This window comes from Amphibalanus amphitrite, unplaced genomic scaffold (genome assembly GCF_019059575.1).
Source record: "Amphibalanus amphitrite isolate SeventyFive unplaced genomic scaffold, NRLGWU_Aamphi_draft 000335F_arrow, whole genome shotgun sequence".
In the NCBI taxonomy this organism is placed as follows: Eukaryota; Metazoa; Arthropoda; class Thecostraca; order Balanomorpha; family Balanidae; genus Amphibalanus; species Amphibalanus amphitrite.
In genome coordinates, this window is record NW_024881830.1 from 218,918 (window position 1) to 238,571 (window position 19,654).

Genomic DNA, 19,654 nt, shown 5'->3' on the forward strand with positions numbered 1-19,654 from the left:
GGTGGCTCGCTAACACGGAGATTAGGCGCCATGTCCGGCCAGATCACTATAAGCGACAACGGCGTACAGCAGGAAACTTCCTCGCATGAAGATCATCTGGAGGAAGACGGGCCCAAAGAATACTACGATCCATAGACCACTATATACCTTTGCAGATGGCATATAGTGGTCTATGTCCGATCGCGTAGTCCTGTCACACTAGAAAGCTTCCTTTTGGGACGTCAAGAGACGGGTGTCCCAACTGAGTACTGATGCGAGGAAAAGTGGTGTTCTTTGCCGGTAAAACAATAGCACAGTGTGTGCAGAGGATGTCCGACCGACTGATCAATTATTGCAATGGCAAACAAGCGGCCACCGCCCGTCGGACGGATCATTATACCGTCCAGAGCCGGTACTGTCATTCAAGTCGAGTCCATCACAAGACACCGTCTGTCACATGGCAGTTGAAGGTCACCGAATGACACACAGGACCCTGTCACACCATCCACAGGATAAAGGTATTCAGAGCTATCATATCATCACGGTGCACGTTAAAAATATGAAAACAGTGCAAATGACAGTAATTTTGTTGTGCTTCTCGACATTAATAGCATGTACCGAGCACCGACCTTTGTTACTTGTAAACAGAACTGATTAAGAAAAAGTAACAACACACCTTATGTATGACCTCCTAGTTATTGCCTGACCTTGACCTTCAAACCTCCTAACACCGTTTCTACGTAGGCAAATAATTGTCTGGCATTGTCTCAGACACAACAAAGCTCTAAGGGCCATACTGATAAAAATGCCCTTTCATGGCCACCGACTAACCGTCTTTTCACACCACCTAGACATGCCGTCATTTCTGAAGACCCAGACCGACAATAAAATGTTGTTGTTTTCCCCTGAATCCCTTGCGGTTAGCTCTAATGGCAGTGGCAACCCCTCAGCCCCCGTCCAGCTAGCGGCGGCTAGCGGCGGCTAACGTCACTCCGTAAGAGGATAGTTACAGCACCAAAGCGGCATGTTTGTCAACTATGCTTCTGCATCCTTGGCGCTCGGTGGCGACCAACCCACTCATCACAATCCGTGAGTACAAACCATCGTCTATATTGTCACCTGAATCACACCCGTACACACCAATAACAAACACATGAGCCCAAGGAAGTCAGTTCCTTTACAATAACAGCGACAGTGTGGGGTCGGTGTATCACTTCATGGCGCTGTAGCGCAGGCAGGTCTGCAGCAGAAACAGAGTCTGGTCGAGCTGCGTCTCGGCCAGAGAGAGCCGGTCGGTGACAGCGGCGGCGCGCGCCAGCTCGGCCCGCTCCGGCTCTGTCAGCGCCTCCTCCACCTGGCGGGGAGGGCGCAGAGGTCACATGGGGCCGCAGGGGTCACAACGGGTCAATGATCACGTGAACGTGAGTTACATGGGGTTACAGTGTTACGTGGCAATACGTATGGTCACAGGGTCGTGTGCGTCACAGCTGGTCACAGACGGCGCCTTACCTATATGGCGGAGACGGCGAACGGGTCATAATAGGGGATCAAAAGCAGTGCGGCGGGCTATCAGGGAGGCGCAGCACGTCACACAACCACATGTCTGTTGAGATCACGATACCGAGTAGTGCGGTGTTATATCAGCTAAAATCCGGGCCGTCGCAAACGCCATCATCAGACTTCTTGTTGCCTGGACCGGTCACCGGACCAAGTTTTTGTGATATGTGCACGTTCAAATACATCAAATTTGTTTGTGGAAAACAATGAGTTTACGCATTCTCTGGCATTGAAAGTTGAAAATGGCATGACACACAGCGTCACTTATCTCAAAAGAATAGGCCAGACTCCGGCGCACACCTAACATCTTCGTCAGTCAGGACCGAAAATGTAGCAGAGCGTGGTTTCGATCCACGGACCTCTGGGTTATGGGCCCAGCACGCTTCCACTGCGCCACTCTGCTTTCTGGCTTTCGGGGTCCCGGAGCGTGACATGATGCTTCTGCAGTATTACAGCCACACTAACTAGACATAAAATTGTACGAGCTGTGCTACCCAGCAAACCACAAAATCATAAATCATGCATCCTTTGCCAACGCCGCAATAATTTCTAAAGTCAGCGATGCACCTGCGGACGGCACCACTATCCAGTATGTCGGAGTCGCTGTTCGTTCGTCCCAGGTCGACCGACAGGCGACAGCCGCCTGTGGTTTATGCAGAGACCGGTCGGAGTCAACAGGATAGTCAGGGGACAGTAGGACAGACTGGGTTAGTAGGAGCACTAATAGCGCTGTAAATGATGCCACCGGCTTGTCGGCAGTGACTGGCACCTAATCTATGAATGGTCGACAGTCGTAACTCGTAAAGTCAGTAAAGGAACGGAATGCTGGTCAACGATCACTGTGAAAGAACGGAGAGCGACCGGTGTCATCGAGAGGGGAGAGAGGGCGACAGAGGGGGAAAGAGGAGAGAGAGAGAGAGAGAGAGAGAGAGAGAGAGAGAGAGAGAGAGAGAGAGAGAGAGAGACGTGTCCGGGCTAAAGTAGCTCACCGGCGGGTGTGAGTGGAGAGGGCAGCAGGCAGGAGGAGCGCGATACGGTCCTCTTTGTCCGCTCCAGGTTGCCGCAGATTCACAGCTGCACAACATGCACTCTAGCCAACGAATGGTGAGCAGCCATTACACCCCGTCCCCTCCCCTCCCCTAGCTAACGACAGGGTCCCCGACCTCTGCAAGGAGCTGTGTAAAATATGGTAACAGTTTTGTTGTTATCGTGCACGCGAAGCGACTAGCGCCAATCAATACCGCCAATCCAGCCGCTTAATTATCGAGTGTTCAGAGCGGCGTAACTCATTCGAATGTCGTATCCAATGTTGGCAATGAAAGTAGCACGACTTCCAATCAAGTAATTCGAAGTGAATGCCGCAGTTAGTGGGAGCAATGAGGGCCAAATCGGACCGGCAGCTGTCGGTCAGGCCAATTTGGCACGTCGGTCTCGGCAGCCGACGGTCGTCTGTAATTCAATCAGTGACCGCCCGGGGCGCCCGATCGGAGCGGACTGGTCAGACGGACATCAGTAGACCACCGGAGGTCGGTAGAAGTTGCGGGTAGATTGAAACAAAGGCTGACCGAGCGCGGAGTGGGTTTGTGAGCGTCGTATTACGGTTCGTAACAGCTTCTGTCGCCCTGATTGAATTGATGAACTCGGGAGAAACGGCCAGCCCGATAATCAAAGGCCCGATCAGGAATGGTATTTCTGGGAGGTATTGGCAAAAAAGAGTACAATACAATATGACAAAGAAAGAAAAATAAATCATTTGAGCAAATAAACAAAAATAAAAACCCGAAAGTGAGAAAGGTAACTTGTTATAAAATGCACTCAGTAGGAAAATAGCTTCCAGTATTACGATTAAATCAGAGATCAACGTTGTCGCCGTCTCAAGTCTCCTATCTGATCGTCGTCGGAGGGCGGTGACCTGGGTAGAGAATACACCAAGGTCGCCTATTGGGGCTACCCATCACACAGGTATCACGCCGTCTCACCTCTGCCATCTGGTCGTCGTCGAAAGGTTGTGACTTGTGACCTAAGTAGGGGATTTCCCAAGGTCCCCTATTTGGACCACTACTTTCACACGCCGTCTCACCTCTGCGATCTGGTCGTCGTCGACGCCCTGCTGCCTCATCGTAGCCAGGAGGGTCTCCACCCGCTGCTGTTTGTCGTACAGCCGCTGGTGCCGGCTGGCCTCCGCCGCGCGGGACGTCAACATGTTGAGCAGCGCCCGGTAACACGTCTCGATCAGCATCCGCGTCAGCTGACGGCGCGGAGAGAGGAGGGTGGGTCAGCTGGGCACGGACAGGTCAACCGCAGCAGGAGGCTGAGGCGGGTCAGCTGGTGACACAATCAGGGTATGATAGGTCAACTGGGGCAGAGACAGGTCAGATAGCCAAGCGGTCAGAGACGGGTACGCCAAAAGTGGGGCACAGGTAAGGCGGGGATGTTAGCTAGAATATGAACAGGACACTCAAAGGGTAGAGCAGCGGCCAACGCAGCAGAGGTAGGTCAGGTCAGCTGACGCAAGGGCAGGTCAAATGAACCACGGACAAGACGTCGGGGCAGATCGACTACCACATGGAGAGAGCAGACCAATTGGGACACAGACCGGTGATTTAATTATTGTTCGGGACTCGGGAAAGCACTTAAAATTGTAAAATCATTATCATAAGCTGATGCGATATAACCACCGAAACAGGGTAACGCACCACAACATGACTTTCCGTGTCCCCATAAGTTCCGTTCCACATCATTTCGGACCGGATCTGACCGGACCGCCAGCGTGCCCGTCCGGTCAGCGGCGTGCCAGCTAACGACACATGGAGCGGCCAACCCAGCCGGCGGCGGACGGACGGTCCTACCGAACGGCGCGACACCGGAGTGTGTGACTGAAACCAATCACATTCCGAGGTGAAGCGCCGCATCCTCCGCTGCCTGGCGACCACCCCGACATTTGCACACGCGTCCGGCGACGGCGACAGGGCTGGGCAGGACCCGTACAGAACGCCCTCCTGGCATACCCAGCGGCCCAAACTGCGGCTTTACAGGCGTCAGAATGACCCAATGGGCTCAGATATAGCGTGAAAACGCCGCTGAGGCATCAGGTAGTGCGCCTGGACGTCAGCTGATAGCGACATCAAAGTGGCCATCAAAACCGTAAAATGGGAGGCACGCCTCCAGCGATGAGGCAAAGGGTCATAAATAATGCCAGTAATGTGGCCCAAGTGTGGATTAGTCCAGCAAATGAAAGCCGGTGCCACTCAATGCCCTGGGACTTGACGTTCATATACAGAACAAGACGTGATGGTAGGTATATTTAGGGTTCGCAGCATAACATCCTCCAGTATCAAATTTATCAAAATTGAGATTTGTAAACCCAGTCGACTCGGCTTCACGAGCAGCGCAGGAAGAAAAACACCCGTACCGCTAGCTGCTTCCTGCGCTTTACTATCGAGTGCAAGAATGCTCTAAGTGATTTTGTGTGTCACAGCCGCATCAGTGGTGTTTTGCTTCTCCCCTAAAATCACAAAACAGCACTAAGGAACCATCCATCGAGCCACATCGAACCATCTTGTTGGGAACCATCAATATGATTCAAGCTTGAAAGGGACTGTTCCGGTGAACCCTAGCCTGTCTAGTGGTGCAATGGCTTGGCAAGAGCTATGAACTTACCAAGTCATTGACTAGTGACCACTGTTGGTGACAACAAATAACCAATATAAAAATGAGGCAAATGTTTTGTAATTTGGTCCACGAATCTTGTGAACCTGCTCTTTCATACATATATCTGGCTGCTCGCTCCACTCTATCCATTCTACTTCATATTCCATTCCCGATCCACGGCGGTGAATTCCTTTGATCGCAAACTGACGACCCCGTGACAGTTTTCCATCAGAGCGAGGAACACGGCCATGAGGAGTCGGCACACGAAACCGGTTAGTTATTGATGTTTGCGTCAAGTGCGCACAAAACCTTTGTGTAGTGTCGCGGCAAATGCCTTGCCTCGTCCACTTGCTGAATGCCATAGGTTGAAACGCATGGAAACATATGGAACGCATCATCCAAAATAGCCGCAAAACTACTCGACGTTTGGCCAGCAATAGCATAAAATGAGGCAAGATCGAGAGCTGATACAGTTTGGGAGTTTCAGCAAGTTGTATAGCGTCATTTCTTGGCAATTACATGCATCAAAAATATACGGGAAGCCATACAAAAGCCATATGACGACACATACCCAACTACTCGAGTGCTATTCGGACATTTCTGAATCGCAGGCGATCCGCCACTGAGGAATGTAAATGTGATGTCTGAGTAGCCAGTGGGGCGGCCTATGTGCTGATTACACGGGTCCCTATTGCCACTGTCTGGCCAGCAGGACGGTCAGTCGTCATGGTCATGGTCAAGGGTGGCAGTTGGACTGAAAGGGGAGGGGAAGGTATGCAGATACTGGCTATCGCCGACCAGCCTAGCCACCGACTCAGCCGCTCGCCACGCCAGCAAGGATGGTACCAATTCATAAATGGACTGAGCCGGCGAATGACTGGCCACAACGCCACGATTTTAATGACCTAAAAGCAACGCTGGGATCGTTTCGAATAGCTCTCGGCCAGTGTAAGTCGACGGGCGCGCGTGAAATAGATGGCAGTGAAACCTTCCAATCCCGACAAGGCACAGGATTAGAGCGATCACAGAATCGCAACAGGACGACAAAACGCATTTCACGGTGCAAACTTTGCTACTGCCGACAGGCACAGCGTGTTCAAAGCAAAAGGATCGTGTTAGTCTCTTCGTGTACCTTATCAAGCATTCATAACGCGGTAGGTATCCCGTGAAAGACCGTGCATTCGCCACGACTGTGTCCGATAAGATTTAGTGTGACCCTGAACCACTGTCGCTATTCTGTTCGGTGTTGTGTACTCCGTAGCCCGTACCCCGTGCTTGCACCGAAGTACGGCAGGTGTCATACGCTGACCCCGACCGTTGACCGCCGACCAGTATCGATCCCCTGGACGTGTGTTCAGCGCCGTGACAGAGCTCACTCCATCACCGGCCAATCGCGACGGAGGTCGCGCTATAACTACTCAGGGTGCAGAACACCCCCAGAAAGGGCGGACCGTGCCTCTGACGGCGCTACCTCGCCGCCCATGAACTGGAGGTCCCATAGCCGCGCTATTAGTGTACAGGATGCACGCTCTCACCGTTCACGGCAAGCCAAGGGAGCAGGAAGATCGATCAGGCTAGACCAAAGGTCATTGGGGACGAGCGTAACGGTTACCGCAAGAGGAACTTATTTTTGGATGTGAGCACGCATTGTAATAGATATGAAGCATGAAACTAAACGTCGTTTTACTGCTAGGTTTAATTTTGCTAAGTTTCATTGGAAGTACTAATGACTATGTACTTACTGGTGCCGCCAAGTGAAACATGTCATCAGCACGACACATAGAACGAAAATGGGACTTATCTCATCCAACCGTACTTTTTCCACGTAACCAGCTTCGTGACCAAAGACCCGCGAGCCCCAGTACCGTGTCCGACATACAGATGGATCCTATCTCTCCACACACCACATCCCGTACTGCACTTCCACATCAACACAAGCCCGCACACGCAGTCCCCGTCCCACTCCCAAACTACCTCCCCCTCCCCCTTCATCCGCCGGCCCACTCACGTGGTTAAAGTCCAGGTGGAAGAGGAACACCAGCCGGCCGGGCGCCACCTGCTGACCAGGCTTGCGGAGGTCACAGACGCTGACAAAGGTGGCCTGGTGCAGCTGGTAGGTCAGCAACTTGGCCTCCTTGGGCGGGATCATGGCCCACTCGTGGATCTTGTCTTGTTCGATGTACCGCTTGGACCGGATCAGCCTGAGCGATCATGGACGAAACTGTCATTTCTCGGGACGCTATGGGCTTCGTTTGGGGAAGAATGAGCTGATAGTACCTTTGACTGAGCGAGGCCGAACATTAGGAGGCACGCATACATTGGCCTTACGTAATCTACACACAATCCATCAGTGCAAATCGGCCAAGATCCATTCATTAATCTACTAAAGCAGTGGGTTAATTATGACGTGCTTCCAAAAAGCGTTGTTGCAGCTACTGACTACCAACTCTACTGGACGGGCAGTATTCTTTCTTAAATTAATACAATCTACCCTAATCGAGTTGAATTATTCGGCCTGCCAAGCAGAGATGATTCATGAGCAGTAGATAAACGTTCAAGCATACCAGAATTCCGCCGCTCCGCTCATTTTTCTATCCCTACCCTTACAGCTCCACTAGCCACTAGCCATCGCTCGAACTTATCCTAACCCCGGAATAACCCACTCGCGCTCCGTTCCCTGTTATCCATCCTCAGGACAGACAGATCATTCTCCTCCACGCCTCTTTCCCCTGCTCCGGGCTGGACGGGACACTTTATCCCATGCGGGATTGCCCGTAAGAGCACGCCCGTAGCCGGGTGCGGTGAGTGCTTGGGGGACTGGTCGGCCTGTCTGCTGGATAGGCTCAGCCCCGGCGACTCACCCAGGGTGCTCGCCCAGACCAATGTCTCCCCCTAATTCCTATCATCCCTCCGGCCCTGAAATGGTCTCGTCAGACCGAAAGGGCCTATCCCAACAAAACAAAACAAGCACAACCCCCTCGTCCTGTCAGACTACAATTACCATGATATTCCGCCCCATGCCCTCAATTCTCTTCCCAGTCCTTACCGGAATATGCGGCCGGCGCGCGAGCCGAACCTCTCCTGGACCACATTCTCGGCCACAGCCCAGCCAAAGTTTTGCATCACGCGCTTCATGTTGAGGGTGTACTGTCCGCCGCCGGCGTCCCCGAACCGGACCAGGTACGGCGTCTCGCCCTCGCCTGGTGAGCGAGGAGAGGCGGGGAAAGGAGGAGCATGGTCAGCCGCTGTCCGTCCGCTGCGGACGAGGGGAGATGCAGTACGCTACTTTTAACAAATGCTTCGGGTACACATACTTCAGAAACGGGCAAACTATAACGTCATACGCCGACCGCCCAGCAAAGTTCATCATTGCTTATCTTCTAGGTGGCAGGTGGCAGCACCATTCAAACCAAGCCCAGCAGATGCACCCATGTATACCTGTTTACTGCTCGCGCCCCGCAGTAACTCATTATCCGGATGTACAGATCGCAGTGACTCACTCATGATCCGGACGTACTGTCCGCAGTAACTCACTCATGATCCTGACGTACTGCTCGCAGTACCGGACTGCATCGGCGTGCACTGAGTTGGAGAGCCGCGTGAGCCGGTCTTTGAGCTCGGTGAGCGCCACTGGGCCGCACTCGGGCGACCAGGGTCGGCTGGTCTGTGCCGCCAGCGCCATCAGGTGTCGCATCACATCGGCGGCCGGCTCCCCGCAGGTGCGGGACACAGAGTTGAGCACCAGCTGGTCACTGCGAACGGTGGGAGGGGAGAGCCGTCAGTCCATCGCTACATAAAGTCCACATTCGCCGCAGAAATATGAGCCAGGTAAATACCTACGAGTATTACGAACGGATTTCAATACAAAATTTACTTTAAATTCGGCATTGCTCGGTAAGTCGGTAACATAGCAGCGAATGATGTATGTTGTCAGTCTTCAACGCCTCCCTTGGACGCTACGTTCTACATCAGCATCTCTCATTCAGAGCTTCTCTTAGTATCCCTCATCTCGTCACTGGACAGGGCGGCCGTCTCCCACTCCCACTCACCGGAACTCCTCGTCCAGCCGAGAGAAGTTGACCCTCCACCGGACGGGGTCGTCGGGCGGCGGTCGTCCGGGCCTCCCGTCCACCGCGCGCTGCACGGCCCCCATGTCCAGCTGCGCCGGCGGCATGAAGGCGCGCTCCCCCTCGGGCTCCACCAGCGGCGGTACACCCTCCACTACGGGCGGCGGTGGCGGCGCGTCCTCGGCCGGCGGAGGAGCCGACGGGTCCGGCGGCGGCGCCAGACACGCACACCGCTGCAGGTAGTGGCCGCGCACCAGCTCACAGAACTTGTCACGGATCGTGGAGGGTTGTACGCGCTTACCGCCCTCTGCGGAACAGGGATGGTAGGAATGGAATGAGTCAGTCTGTAGGAAAAACAGCGGGGCGGAGGGGCAGCAACTACACGATGCATGCATATTGCATTGACAACGGAAGACTACGGAGTAGCAGATATTTCGCTGACAAGAAAGACACAAGGTGGACAACAAAATGACAGTAGCAAATATCATTTTTGAGATCCAATGCTTAGGTATTTGTCAAAGGAGCAGCCTTCTAAGGTGTCAATAAAGACGTCATGAAATTTTAAGTAGCCAATACAGTCGTCCTCCAAGCATGGCTATGTAGCCCAAAACGGTTGGAAATACGCGAATAGCAACCAATCCTACTGGTCGCATGTCAGTAACCATTTCGTCCAAAAACAGCGCGAAATGAGGCATCTGCGTCAGCCTAGACCAAAAACCGACAAAAAGTCGTCTCAGCAGCCACCTTTATTCTATACTGAAAATGTAGAGAATGTAATTGCCACTAATTACCTTCGAGCGACTCGTTGATCCGCTTGGTGACCCGGACGACCAGCTGGAACGCCGAGTCCTGACCCTGACGGAGCAGCTCGTCCAGAATCACCTCCTGCTCCACGCCAAACCGGGTCTTGATCAACAGCAGAAACCTGTCAAAAGCGCCACAGCCAGCACCTATCAGCACCCAACCATCATGATAACCACTGTACCAGTCCCGTTCGTAGCCAGTTCACACACCCTGACAATGCGGTACCAGCGGGGAAGGCAATCTCTCACCTGGCATAACGAAGGAGCAGCAGTACCCGGTCCGGATGGAGAGTGTACTCGACCATCGAGGTGCGGGTCACGGAGAACGTCACCATGTGGTGCTGCAGCAGCACCTGCAGCGCCAGTTTCACCTGCAGACAGAGGTGGACGTGAGACAGAGCACGGAGGTGTGACAGAGCGCGGGGGATGTCAGGGGGAGCAGGCGAGGTGAAACTAGAGGGTAGGAGCGAGTGACGGCAGGGGTTACGAGGAGCGGACAAGTTTAGATAAGAGGGATAGCATGAGTGAGCTCAAATGGATGGAGTGGTCGAAGATAGCGAGGGCCGATGATAGTGGACGGGGCGGGGTTTTGGTGCAGGTTCGATAAATACCGTAAATGAAACTGATAAATACCGTTCGATAAATGCCGTGAGATGATGATAATCAAGGCACCAATGGCACATCACAGGGAATATACAGCAGCAGTTTGGCACAGGCTGCCCTTACCTCATTGCGCTGGTAGGGCGAGTTGACAATGACGGCCGGCAGCGGTCGCGATCCAGCCGTGAATAGGTACTGGACCACAGACTGGACGACCGGACCGAAGGCGTCTCCTGCCACCTGGCCGCACAGCCGTCCCAGCACCTGGGACATGACTGAGCAGAACCGGCCCGGCAATTAATACAGCTGAGGATCAGCTACCTGGAACAGAGCCAGCAGAATGGAAAAGCTGTAAATGTCAATATGTGCATTGTTATCACCGAGTTTGCTATTCATCCATTGTCCTCCGTGTGGCCTAGTGGAGCCTAGTGGATAAGACGTTTTTCACATAACTCAAACGCAGCGAGTTCCCAACCGGGGAGCTCCAGGACTGTTTAAGCTTTAAACCGCGTTTCTATATAAAGCCAGCTGGTGAGAGGTCACGCTGGACCCGGGAAGACCGCCTGCCTCCCAGTCCCAGGTCTGTCCTGAATGTTAGGCACAACAAGACAGACCTTCAGAACCATTTTTTGCCTAAGTAGGTCAGAAGTCAGGTCAGGGTGACCGGTGAAGTCAAGGGTACAAAATGGCAAATTTCTACATTATCAGCTTTCGAGCGCAGTTGGTGAATAATGGACTAATACTGATTACTCCTAACGTGTTCTTCTTCTTCTTTGGATAGGTACCAAGACAAGATGCCTTGCATAAAATGTCATGCAAAAGTCAAGGTCAAGGTCAGGTCACCAAAAATGGAATATAGAAACGGAAATGTATGTCACAGGTTTTGTGGGTCAGTTTATTCATACCTTACCTTACCTTACCTTCACAGTGATCGGGAGGGAAAAGGCCACTTGGCCTGGAGATCCCGTTCTCATCGAGCTCTAGGACTAGGACAGTCTGGGCTCTTATGGGTATGGAATGTCATACTTCAGGCTTTTCCAGTGTTCGTCCAGCCTGGCCTTGAACTGATTGACGCTGGTGGCAGACACTACAGAAGCTGGCAGAGAGTTCCAGTCATTCACGACTCTTGTGCAGAAGGTGTTCCTCCTCGTGAGCGTCCTTGCGTTCGGTTTCTGCAGCTTCCACTGATGTCCCCTTGTGCGGTCGGAGCTGTGTCTGGTCGGAAGCGCTTCAGGAACCACTGACATGCCACCATGGAACAGCTGAAACACTGTCACCATGTCCCCTCGGCGACGACGATAGTACAGCGACGGTATGTCGAGTCGGCGCAGACGCTCGGTGTATGGGAGATGTTTGATGGTGTCAACCATGCGAGTCGCTCGACGTTGTACCCGCTCCAACCGTTTCTGATTGACTCTGCCAAATGGCCCCCATACAATGTTGCCATACTCGAGGAACGGTCTCACCACAGACTTGTACAGCAGAGGCAGCGTGATCGCGTCGAGGGTGGCAAATGAGCGCCTCACAACAGCCAACATCTGGGTCGCTTTTGCAATGGCAGCAGCAGTTTGTTGGTGGAACTTCAGGTTCTCGTCGACAATGATGCCCAGATCCCTCTCTTCGCTCACGCTCTCAATCGCGGCGTTATCCATTAAGTATGTGTGCTCAGGATTCAGACCTCCGACATGCATCACTTTGCACTTCGACACATTGAAGGGCAACAGCCACTTCTTCGACCAGTTGACCAGAGCGTTGATGTCAGCTTGTAGGCCGGCAGGGTCACCTGTCACACGACGGTAGAGTTTTGTGTCGTCTGCAAACAGCTTGACACAGCTCGACACTTGCTGGGGCATGTCATTGACGAAAATCGTGAAGAGGGCGGGACCAAGGACCGATCCCTGGGGGATACCGCTGGTGACGGGGACCCAGCCAGACCTCGACCCCTGCAGCACAACCCTCTGAGTACGACCAACAAGGAAAGCCTCAATCCAACTCAGCAGCTTCCCCCCGACTCCATAGGCGCGCAGCTTACTGAGGAGTCGCTGATGCGGCACCGAGTCGAAGGCTTTGGCGAAGTCGAGGTATACGACATCAACTGGGTCACCATCCTCCAATGCAGCACTCCAATCTTCCATCACCTCCAGTAGCTGACTGGAACATGATCTCCTCGGGAGAAATCCGTGCTGAGCCGCATGCAGCAGGCCACTGTCTGTGAAGTGTTGAAGAAGATGGTCGCGGATGATGGACTCGAGCACCTTTGACGGAATGGACGTAAGGCTCACTGGTCGGTAGCTCGCGGGGTTTCTGCGGTCGCCTTTCTTGTATATGGGGACTACTTCGCCAATCTTCCAATCAGAGGGGAGACTTCCTGCTTCCAGTGATTTTGCAAATAGCAAACTCAAGGGCACGGACAGGGGACCTGCAGACTCGCGGAGCACTCGGGGATGAATAGCATCCGGCCCTGGCGAGCTAGTTGGCTTCAAGACCGCCAGCTTAGCCTCAACTTTCTGTGGCGATACATCCACGTCAACCAGTGGGGGTCCCTGGAAGTTGCATGGCAGAGCTGGGGGAGGCTCAGCTCCCTCTGAGGTGTAGACGCTGGAGAAGAACCTGCTTAGTACTTCAGCTTTTGCTCGGTTGCTGGACACAAGCTCACCGTTTTCATCCATCAGGTCTTCAACACGGCACTTGGTACGCAGTCTGGAGTTGGCGTACCTCCAAAATGCTTTGGGGTTCTGTCTGAGGTTCGATGCCAGCTTTGACTCGTGGTCCCTTCGAAGTTTTCTCGTCAGGCCCCTAAGCTGATTTCTGCACCTCACGAACCGGGCATGATCCACGTTGTCGAGGGTTTGACGGTAGACGCCCCACAGCACCTGCTTCCTCTTTCTCAGCTGCATCGCCGCCCGATTCATGTAGAGGTTCTTCCTGGAGTGGGCGCTTCTTTTGACCGAACAGTCTTCTACGTCTCCGGTGATTAGCGACTTGAACGATTCGTATGCTTCTTCCAGGTCCAAGTTTCTGATATCGTCCCAGTTTCGTGACCTCAGGACACCTGCAAGGCGCTCGTAGTTGATGTGTAGAATCGGTGGGCGGTGTGAGGTACACACATCCGCATAGCAAACAACAGTAAATTTCAGGACAACATGATCGCTTCTGGCGAGTCCAGGAAGGTGCTCGAGATTACGAATCATGCCTTCTTCGTTGGTAAACACCAGGTCCAGTACATTTGGAGTTTCACCCAATCGAAATCTAGTAGGAGAGCGGACGTGCTGGAAAAGGAAGCAGTCATGTATCGTGTCGAGAAAAGTTTGAGAAAGATGGGTGTCAGGCGCGTTGGATGCTTCGGTTTCCCAATTGATCTGGGGAAAGTTGAAATCTCCTACAATCACCAGATGCGAGTAGGACATCGAACTTGCCTGCCGAATGAGCTGACCCAGGTGAGTGGCATGCTCTTCATCAGATCTTGACGGACTGCGGTAAACGCATCCCAGCAGCAGACAGTCACTCCCAATCAGTGACAGTCTAAGCCACACATGTTCCACTGACGATGAGCTGAGAGAGACTTCTGACACCCTGAGATAATCAGCTGCGTAGATGCATACTCCTCTTATGCCGCTGCATCCAAGATTAGGAGATGATAGCGAGAAATTGGTGTAGAGTGTGTACCCAGGTATGTGAAGGAGAGCGGGGGCTATGGGAACTTTTTGGGCCTTAGGAATTGTCTCTGTTACCATAATCAGGTCAGGCTCGTCATTACAGATGAGCATGCACATGTCGTCCCGCTTACTCACGAACTGGTCTGCATTTGTGTATAACACACAAAGACTCCTGGGTATTAGTAAGCCTGGCGTCACACGAAGATGCCAGATGTCGACGGTTGAGAAATTCCCTAGATATCTAGAGATATTCCTCGGAATGCTGTGTACGCTAAAGTTACTGTCCGATTACCAAAGTTAAGGTCTCAAACGAATCCTCGATTCACGGACTACCTTCACTGAGGTTCATGACCTCCAAGGTCATGACCTTCCAGGTCAACATAAAGGTCAAACGACGGAAACCGCGCTGCACGCCAAAGTTAGCGACCGATTTCCAAAGTTAAGGTCTCAAACGATTCCCCAATTCACGGACTACCTTCACCGAGGTTCACAACCTCCAAGGTCATGACCTTCCAGGTCAACATAAAGGTCAAACGACGGAAACCGCTCTGCACGCCAAAGTTAGCGACCGATTTACAAAGTTAAGGTCTCAAACGATTCCCCAATTCACGGACTACCTTCACCGAGGTTCACGACCTCCAAGGTCATGACCTAGGTCAACTTCAAGGTCAAATGACAGAAAACGCCCTACACACCAAAGTTACAGACCGATTACCAAAGTTAAGGTCTCAAACGATTCCCCAATTCACGGACTACCTTCACTGAGGTTCATGACCTCCAAGGTCATGACCTTCCAGGTCAACATAAAGGTCAACCGACGGAAACCGCTCTGCACGCCAAAGTTAGCGACCGATATCCAAAGTTAAGGACTCAAACGATTCCCCACGTCACGGACTACCTTCACTGAGGTTCATGACCTTAAAGGTCATGACCTCCCAGGTCAACTTCAAGGTCAAATGATAGAAAACGCCCTACACGCTAAAGTTACCAAGCGATTAACAAAGCTAAGGTCTCAAACGATTCCCCGATTCACGGACTACCTTCGCCAAGGTTCGTGACCTCTAAGGTCATGACCTTCCAGGTCAATATCAAGGTCAAACGACGGAAACCGCTCTGCACGCCAAAGTTAGCGACCGATATCCAAAGTTAAGGACTCAAACGATTCCCCAAGTCACGGACTACCTTCACTGAGGTTCATGACCTCCAAGGTCATGACCTTCCAGGTCAACATAAAGGTCAACCGACGGAAACCGCTCTGCACGCCAAAGTTAGCGACCGATATCCAATGTTAAGGACTCAAACGATTCCCCAAGTCACGGACTACCTTCACTGAGGTTCGAGACCTTAAAGGTCATGACCTCCCAGGTCAATTTCAAGGTCAAATGGCAGAAAACGCCCTACACGCTAAAGTTACCAACCGATTAACAAAGCTAAGGTCTCAAACGATTCCCCGATTCACGGACTACCTTCGCCAAGGTTCGTGACCTCCAAGGTCATGCCCTTCCAGGTCAATATCAAGGTCAAACGACGGAAACCGCTCTGCACGCCAAAGTTAGCGACCTATTTCCAAAGGTAAGGTGTCAAACGATTCCCCGATTCACGGACTACATTCACCGAGGTAAGTTTGGCGTGTAGGGCGCTTTCTGTGATTTGACCTGGGTGTTGACCAGGAAGGTCATGACTTTGAGGGTCATAAACCTCGGTGAATGTAGTCCGTGAATCGGGGAATCGTTTGACACCTTAACTTTGGAAATTGGTCGCTAACTTCGGCGTGCAGAGCGGTTCCCGTCGTTTGACCTTGATATTGACCTGGAAGGTCATGACCTTGGAGGTCATGAACCTCAGTGAAGGTAGTCCGTGAATTGGGGAATCGTTTGAGACCTTAACTTTGGTAATCGGTCTGTAACTTTGGTGTGTAGGGCGTTTTCTGTCATTTGACCTTGAAGTTGACCTAGGTCATGACCTTGGAGGTCGTGAACATCGGTGAAGGTAGTCCGTGCATTGGGGAATCGTTTGAGACCTTAACTTTGGAAATCGGTCGCTAACTTTGGCGTGCAGAGCGGTTTCCGTCGTTTGACCTTTATGTTGACCTGGAAGGTCATGACCTTGGAGGTCATGAACCTCAGTGAAGGTAGTCCGTGAATTGGGGAATCGTTTTAGACCTTAACTTTGGTAATCGGTCTGTAACTTTGGTGTGTAGGGCGTTTTCTGTCATTTGACCTTGAAGTTGACCTAGGTCATGACCTTGGAGGTCGTAAACCTCGGTGAAGGTAGTCCGTGAATTGGGGAATCGTTTGAGACCTTAACTTTGGAAATCGGTCGCTAACTTTGGCGTGCAGAGCAGTTTCCGTCGTTTGACCTTTATGTTGACCTGGAAGGTCATGACCTTGGAGGTCATGAACCTCAGTGAAGGTAGTTCGTGAATTGGGGAATCGTTTGAGACCTTAACTTTGGTAATCGGTCGGTAACTTTGGTGTGTAGGGCGTTTTCTGTCATTTGACCTTGAAGTTGACCTAGGTCATGACCTTGGAGGTCGTGAACCTCGGTGAAGGTAGTCCGTGAATTGGGGAATCGTTTGAGACCTTAACTTTGGAAATCGGTCGCTAACTTTGGCGTGCAGAGCGGTTTCCGTCGTTTGACCTTTATGTTGACCTGGAAGGTCATGGCCTTGGAGGTCATGAACCTCAGTGAAGGTAGTCCGTGAATCGGGGATTCGTTTGAGACCTTAACTTTGGTAATCAGACAGTAACTTTAGCGTACACAGCGTTCCGAGGAATATCTCTAGATATCTAGGGAATTTCTCAACCGTCGACATCTGGCATCTTCGTGTGACGCCAGGCTTACTAATACCGACTCCTGGGCTTGTGGCTAGCTGGAGGCTGACCTAGTCACTTCTGCGCAGCAGGGGCAGAACTGGCCTGTGTTGGGGTGGTGAGTGGTCGTTGCACAGCCTGTGCCCTGCCGTCACCACCGGGCCAGACTGCAAAGTATGGCACGCAGGTCGACGAGGCGCACCGGCACAAGTTCAAAATCCGCACCAACCCTTCAAACTGAGCCGGAAAATCCGCACCAAAGCGAGCCGAGAGCCCAAAATATCCGCACCGTACCCACAGGCAATTATAATGCAAGGGACTTCATTCATCTCACTATAATTATTTCCCCTCCAATTTCAGTTTCACGAGCAACGCTCACCACGGGACCGCGCCGCGCACTTGTACCGGAAGTTTGAAATAGAGCAAATAGACGGACGCCGGTGTCAACAGGGCGCCGGAGGGCATATTGGGTCACGTGACATTCGGATCTTCTCCCCTCTCTGTGGGCCTTCTACATGCTAAATGTCACGTGTGAATTTGACGAGCCTTGATAAAATCGCCCCAGCAAACTTTCGTATGAGTAAAACTAATGACGTCATTCCAAAGTAGCGTGCTGATAGGCAATTCAAACCAGCTGCTCGCAAATGTGACATACCAGTCACCACCGCAACCAGTCTTCGTTCTAATGACGTCGTCATCACGTTAATTTCCGAGGCGAGAATGGATTTGTTCTGCCCCAATTGTTAGTTCGTAGAGTAAATTTAAAACCTTTCTCCGTCACCGTGCGTCACCGTGGCTGGCACACATTTGTAGGGCTTTCCAAAGAACGTCAACAAGGAAACCCGGCCGGGTAAGAAGACCAAGCGAAGTCCGCACCGCATCAAGGTCCAAGCCAAATCCGCACCGCACCAGGCAAAATCCGCACCGCACCACTCCAAAATGCGCACCAACCGAACAAGCCCGCACCGACGAGATCTTGTCGAAATTGCCATACTTTGCAGTCTGGCCACCGGGGACAGCTGGGGCGCGTGTAGATTCTCCACTTTGAGCCTCTCCATTAGATGTTGCCTGTGCTTGTGCCCCACTGCCACCAGAGAGGACAGCAGGAGCCCTACTGCCTCCCTCCACCACGCCAGTGGGTACCTGTACAATTTTTCCCCCTCTGATTGTCAAGTTGGCTTCAAAATTCATGGATGTTTAATCACTAACAAAAGAATGAAAAGCTCTACTGATACCAAAATGTGTATATTCTGATGCAGTTTATTAACAACAAATCCAATTGAGCTATTTTCGTTCCTGTTTGAGGCAGAGAACTTAAAAATTTTGATTTTTTGCCTAGTGATTTAAAAAAAGGCTCAGTTTTTCAAAAAATGAGTCAAAACCAAACCATTCAAATAGTACAACGTACAACTCTCTCCATCAAAAAAATATGCCTCAAAACAAGGATGGTTTATTGATTTAATTTAAAACGGAAATGGTTGAAATGGGTATGACATCACAAGTACACATACCACGGTTTTCTTTTTTTAAAATTGAGTTAAGACCATTTTAAGAATATATAATCACTAACAAAAGAATGAAAAATGATAATAACGCTAAGTAGCAGATACATACCCGCAAAATAATTTTTCATGGGCTCAGTCATGGCCACTTTTTTCTAGGGTTTCATGACGTCATTGAAATTATAACTGTCAACAAGAAATCGAAATTGACTTACGCTGGATATTATGAAATTCGCGACTAAAGCGGCGCAGCAGGTGTGGTATGAGAGAAATATGTTATTTTTTAACTTTTAAGCCGAGTCAAAGTTTCAACAACCCACAAAATATCACTTACGATGAAATAAACTTATAAAGTGAAGCTTGGGCTGACTGATATTTTTTCATTGGTCATTTTTTGCATATTTAGTGAACCTTAGGACCAGTCTGCAAAAGGTGGCAGGGAGCTTGACGAGATTTTCGGGGCAGACAAAATTCTGCCCTGAATCAGGGTGCTGAGAGCCCCGTTGCAGCCCAATTCTTGTTCCCAAATGGGATAATTGTACCAGGGCAGCCCAGCTCCCATCTTTTTCTTATCTCTGCCTCGAGATTTCTCATTCCTGCCCCGATTTCTGCCCCGATTGTGAGAGCTGCCCCGACGAGATCTCGTCAAAACCTGCCATGTTTTTCAGCCTGGCCTTAGGAAAGCTCATTCTTTTTGTTCTTATTTGGGCCAACTCAAGGCAGAAAATTAATTTTCAGAGAAGCCCATGTTTCTAAAACGTAAGTGCTCATGCCCGATTTCCCGTCCCAACCACTTACCAGTTTGATTATATGAACACCATCACTGTCTGATCTGAAGGGGCCCAACTGGGCCAGCGGGAACAATGCGGCCAAAACATGATTTGCCTCCCCCCTCCAAAAAATTCATCAGTTTCAAATTGCCTCTGGATCACAATGCACAACAAAGGACAGATAAGCATGCAAGATAAATAAACATTCATTAGCCAAGCCATAAACAAGCCAAACTTTGGAAAATTTAGATTATAC

At 51.4% G+C, this 19,654-nt stretch overlaps 1 protein-coding gene and 1 non-coding gene across 3 annotated transcripts; both read right to left on the minus strand.

The window, feature by feature from the left end:
- Positions 1-1,073: 1,073 nt before the first annotated feature.
- On the minus strand, positions 1,074-18,535 carry LOC122388787 (DNA-directed RNA polymerase III subunit RPC3-like). 2 transcript variants are annotated; one of them, XM_043380173.1, is made up of 10 exons: positions 18,514-18,535; positions 10,784-10,978; positions 10,307-10,428; positions 10,046-10,179; positions 9,237-9,561; positions 8,722-8,939; positions 8,234-8,387; positions 7,196-7,388; positions 3,617-3,784; positions 1,074-1,333 (listed from the first exon to the last, which is right to left on the minus strand). In XM_043380173.1, the coding sequence occupies exons 2-10, from the start codon at positions 10,928-10,930 to the stop codon at positions 1,190-1,192; spliced, it is 1,605 nt and encodes a 534-aa protein (XP_043236108.1). In that variant the 5' UTR covers positions 10,931-10,978; positions 18,514-18,535; the 3' UTR covers positions 1,074-1,189. The 2 variants fall into 2 exon arrangements, with proteins under 2 accessions (XP_043236108.1, XP_043236107.1); XM_043380172.1 differs by lacking the exon at positions 18,514-18,535 and having other exon boundaries at positions 10,784-11,056.
- Trnam-cau lies at positions 1,868-1,939 on the minus strand. The gene has a single exon. It is a non-coding gene; the product is annotated as a tRNA-Met (tRNA).
- Positions 18,536-19,654: the final 1,119 nt, after the last annotated feature.

Coding starts and splice junctions, on each gene's coding strand:
- LOC122388787 (XM_043380173.1), bottom strand. CDS start 10,930: ATGTCCCAGGTGCTGGGACGGCTGTGCGGCCAGGTGGCAGGAGACGCC. Junction 10,429..10,783: donor CGCCCTACCAGCGCAATGAG/GTAAGGGCAGCC, acceptor CTCTGTCTGCAG/GTGAAACTGGCGCTGCAGGT. Junction 3,785..7,195: donor TCCACCTGGACTTTAACCAC/GTGAGTGGGCCG, acceptor CCGCGCCGTCAG/CTGACGCGGATGCTGATCGA.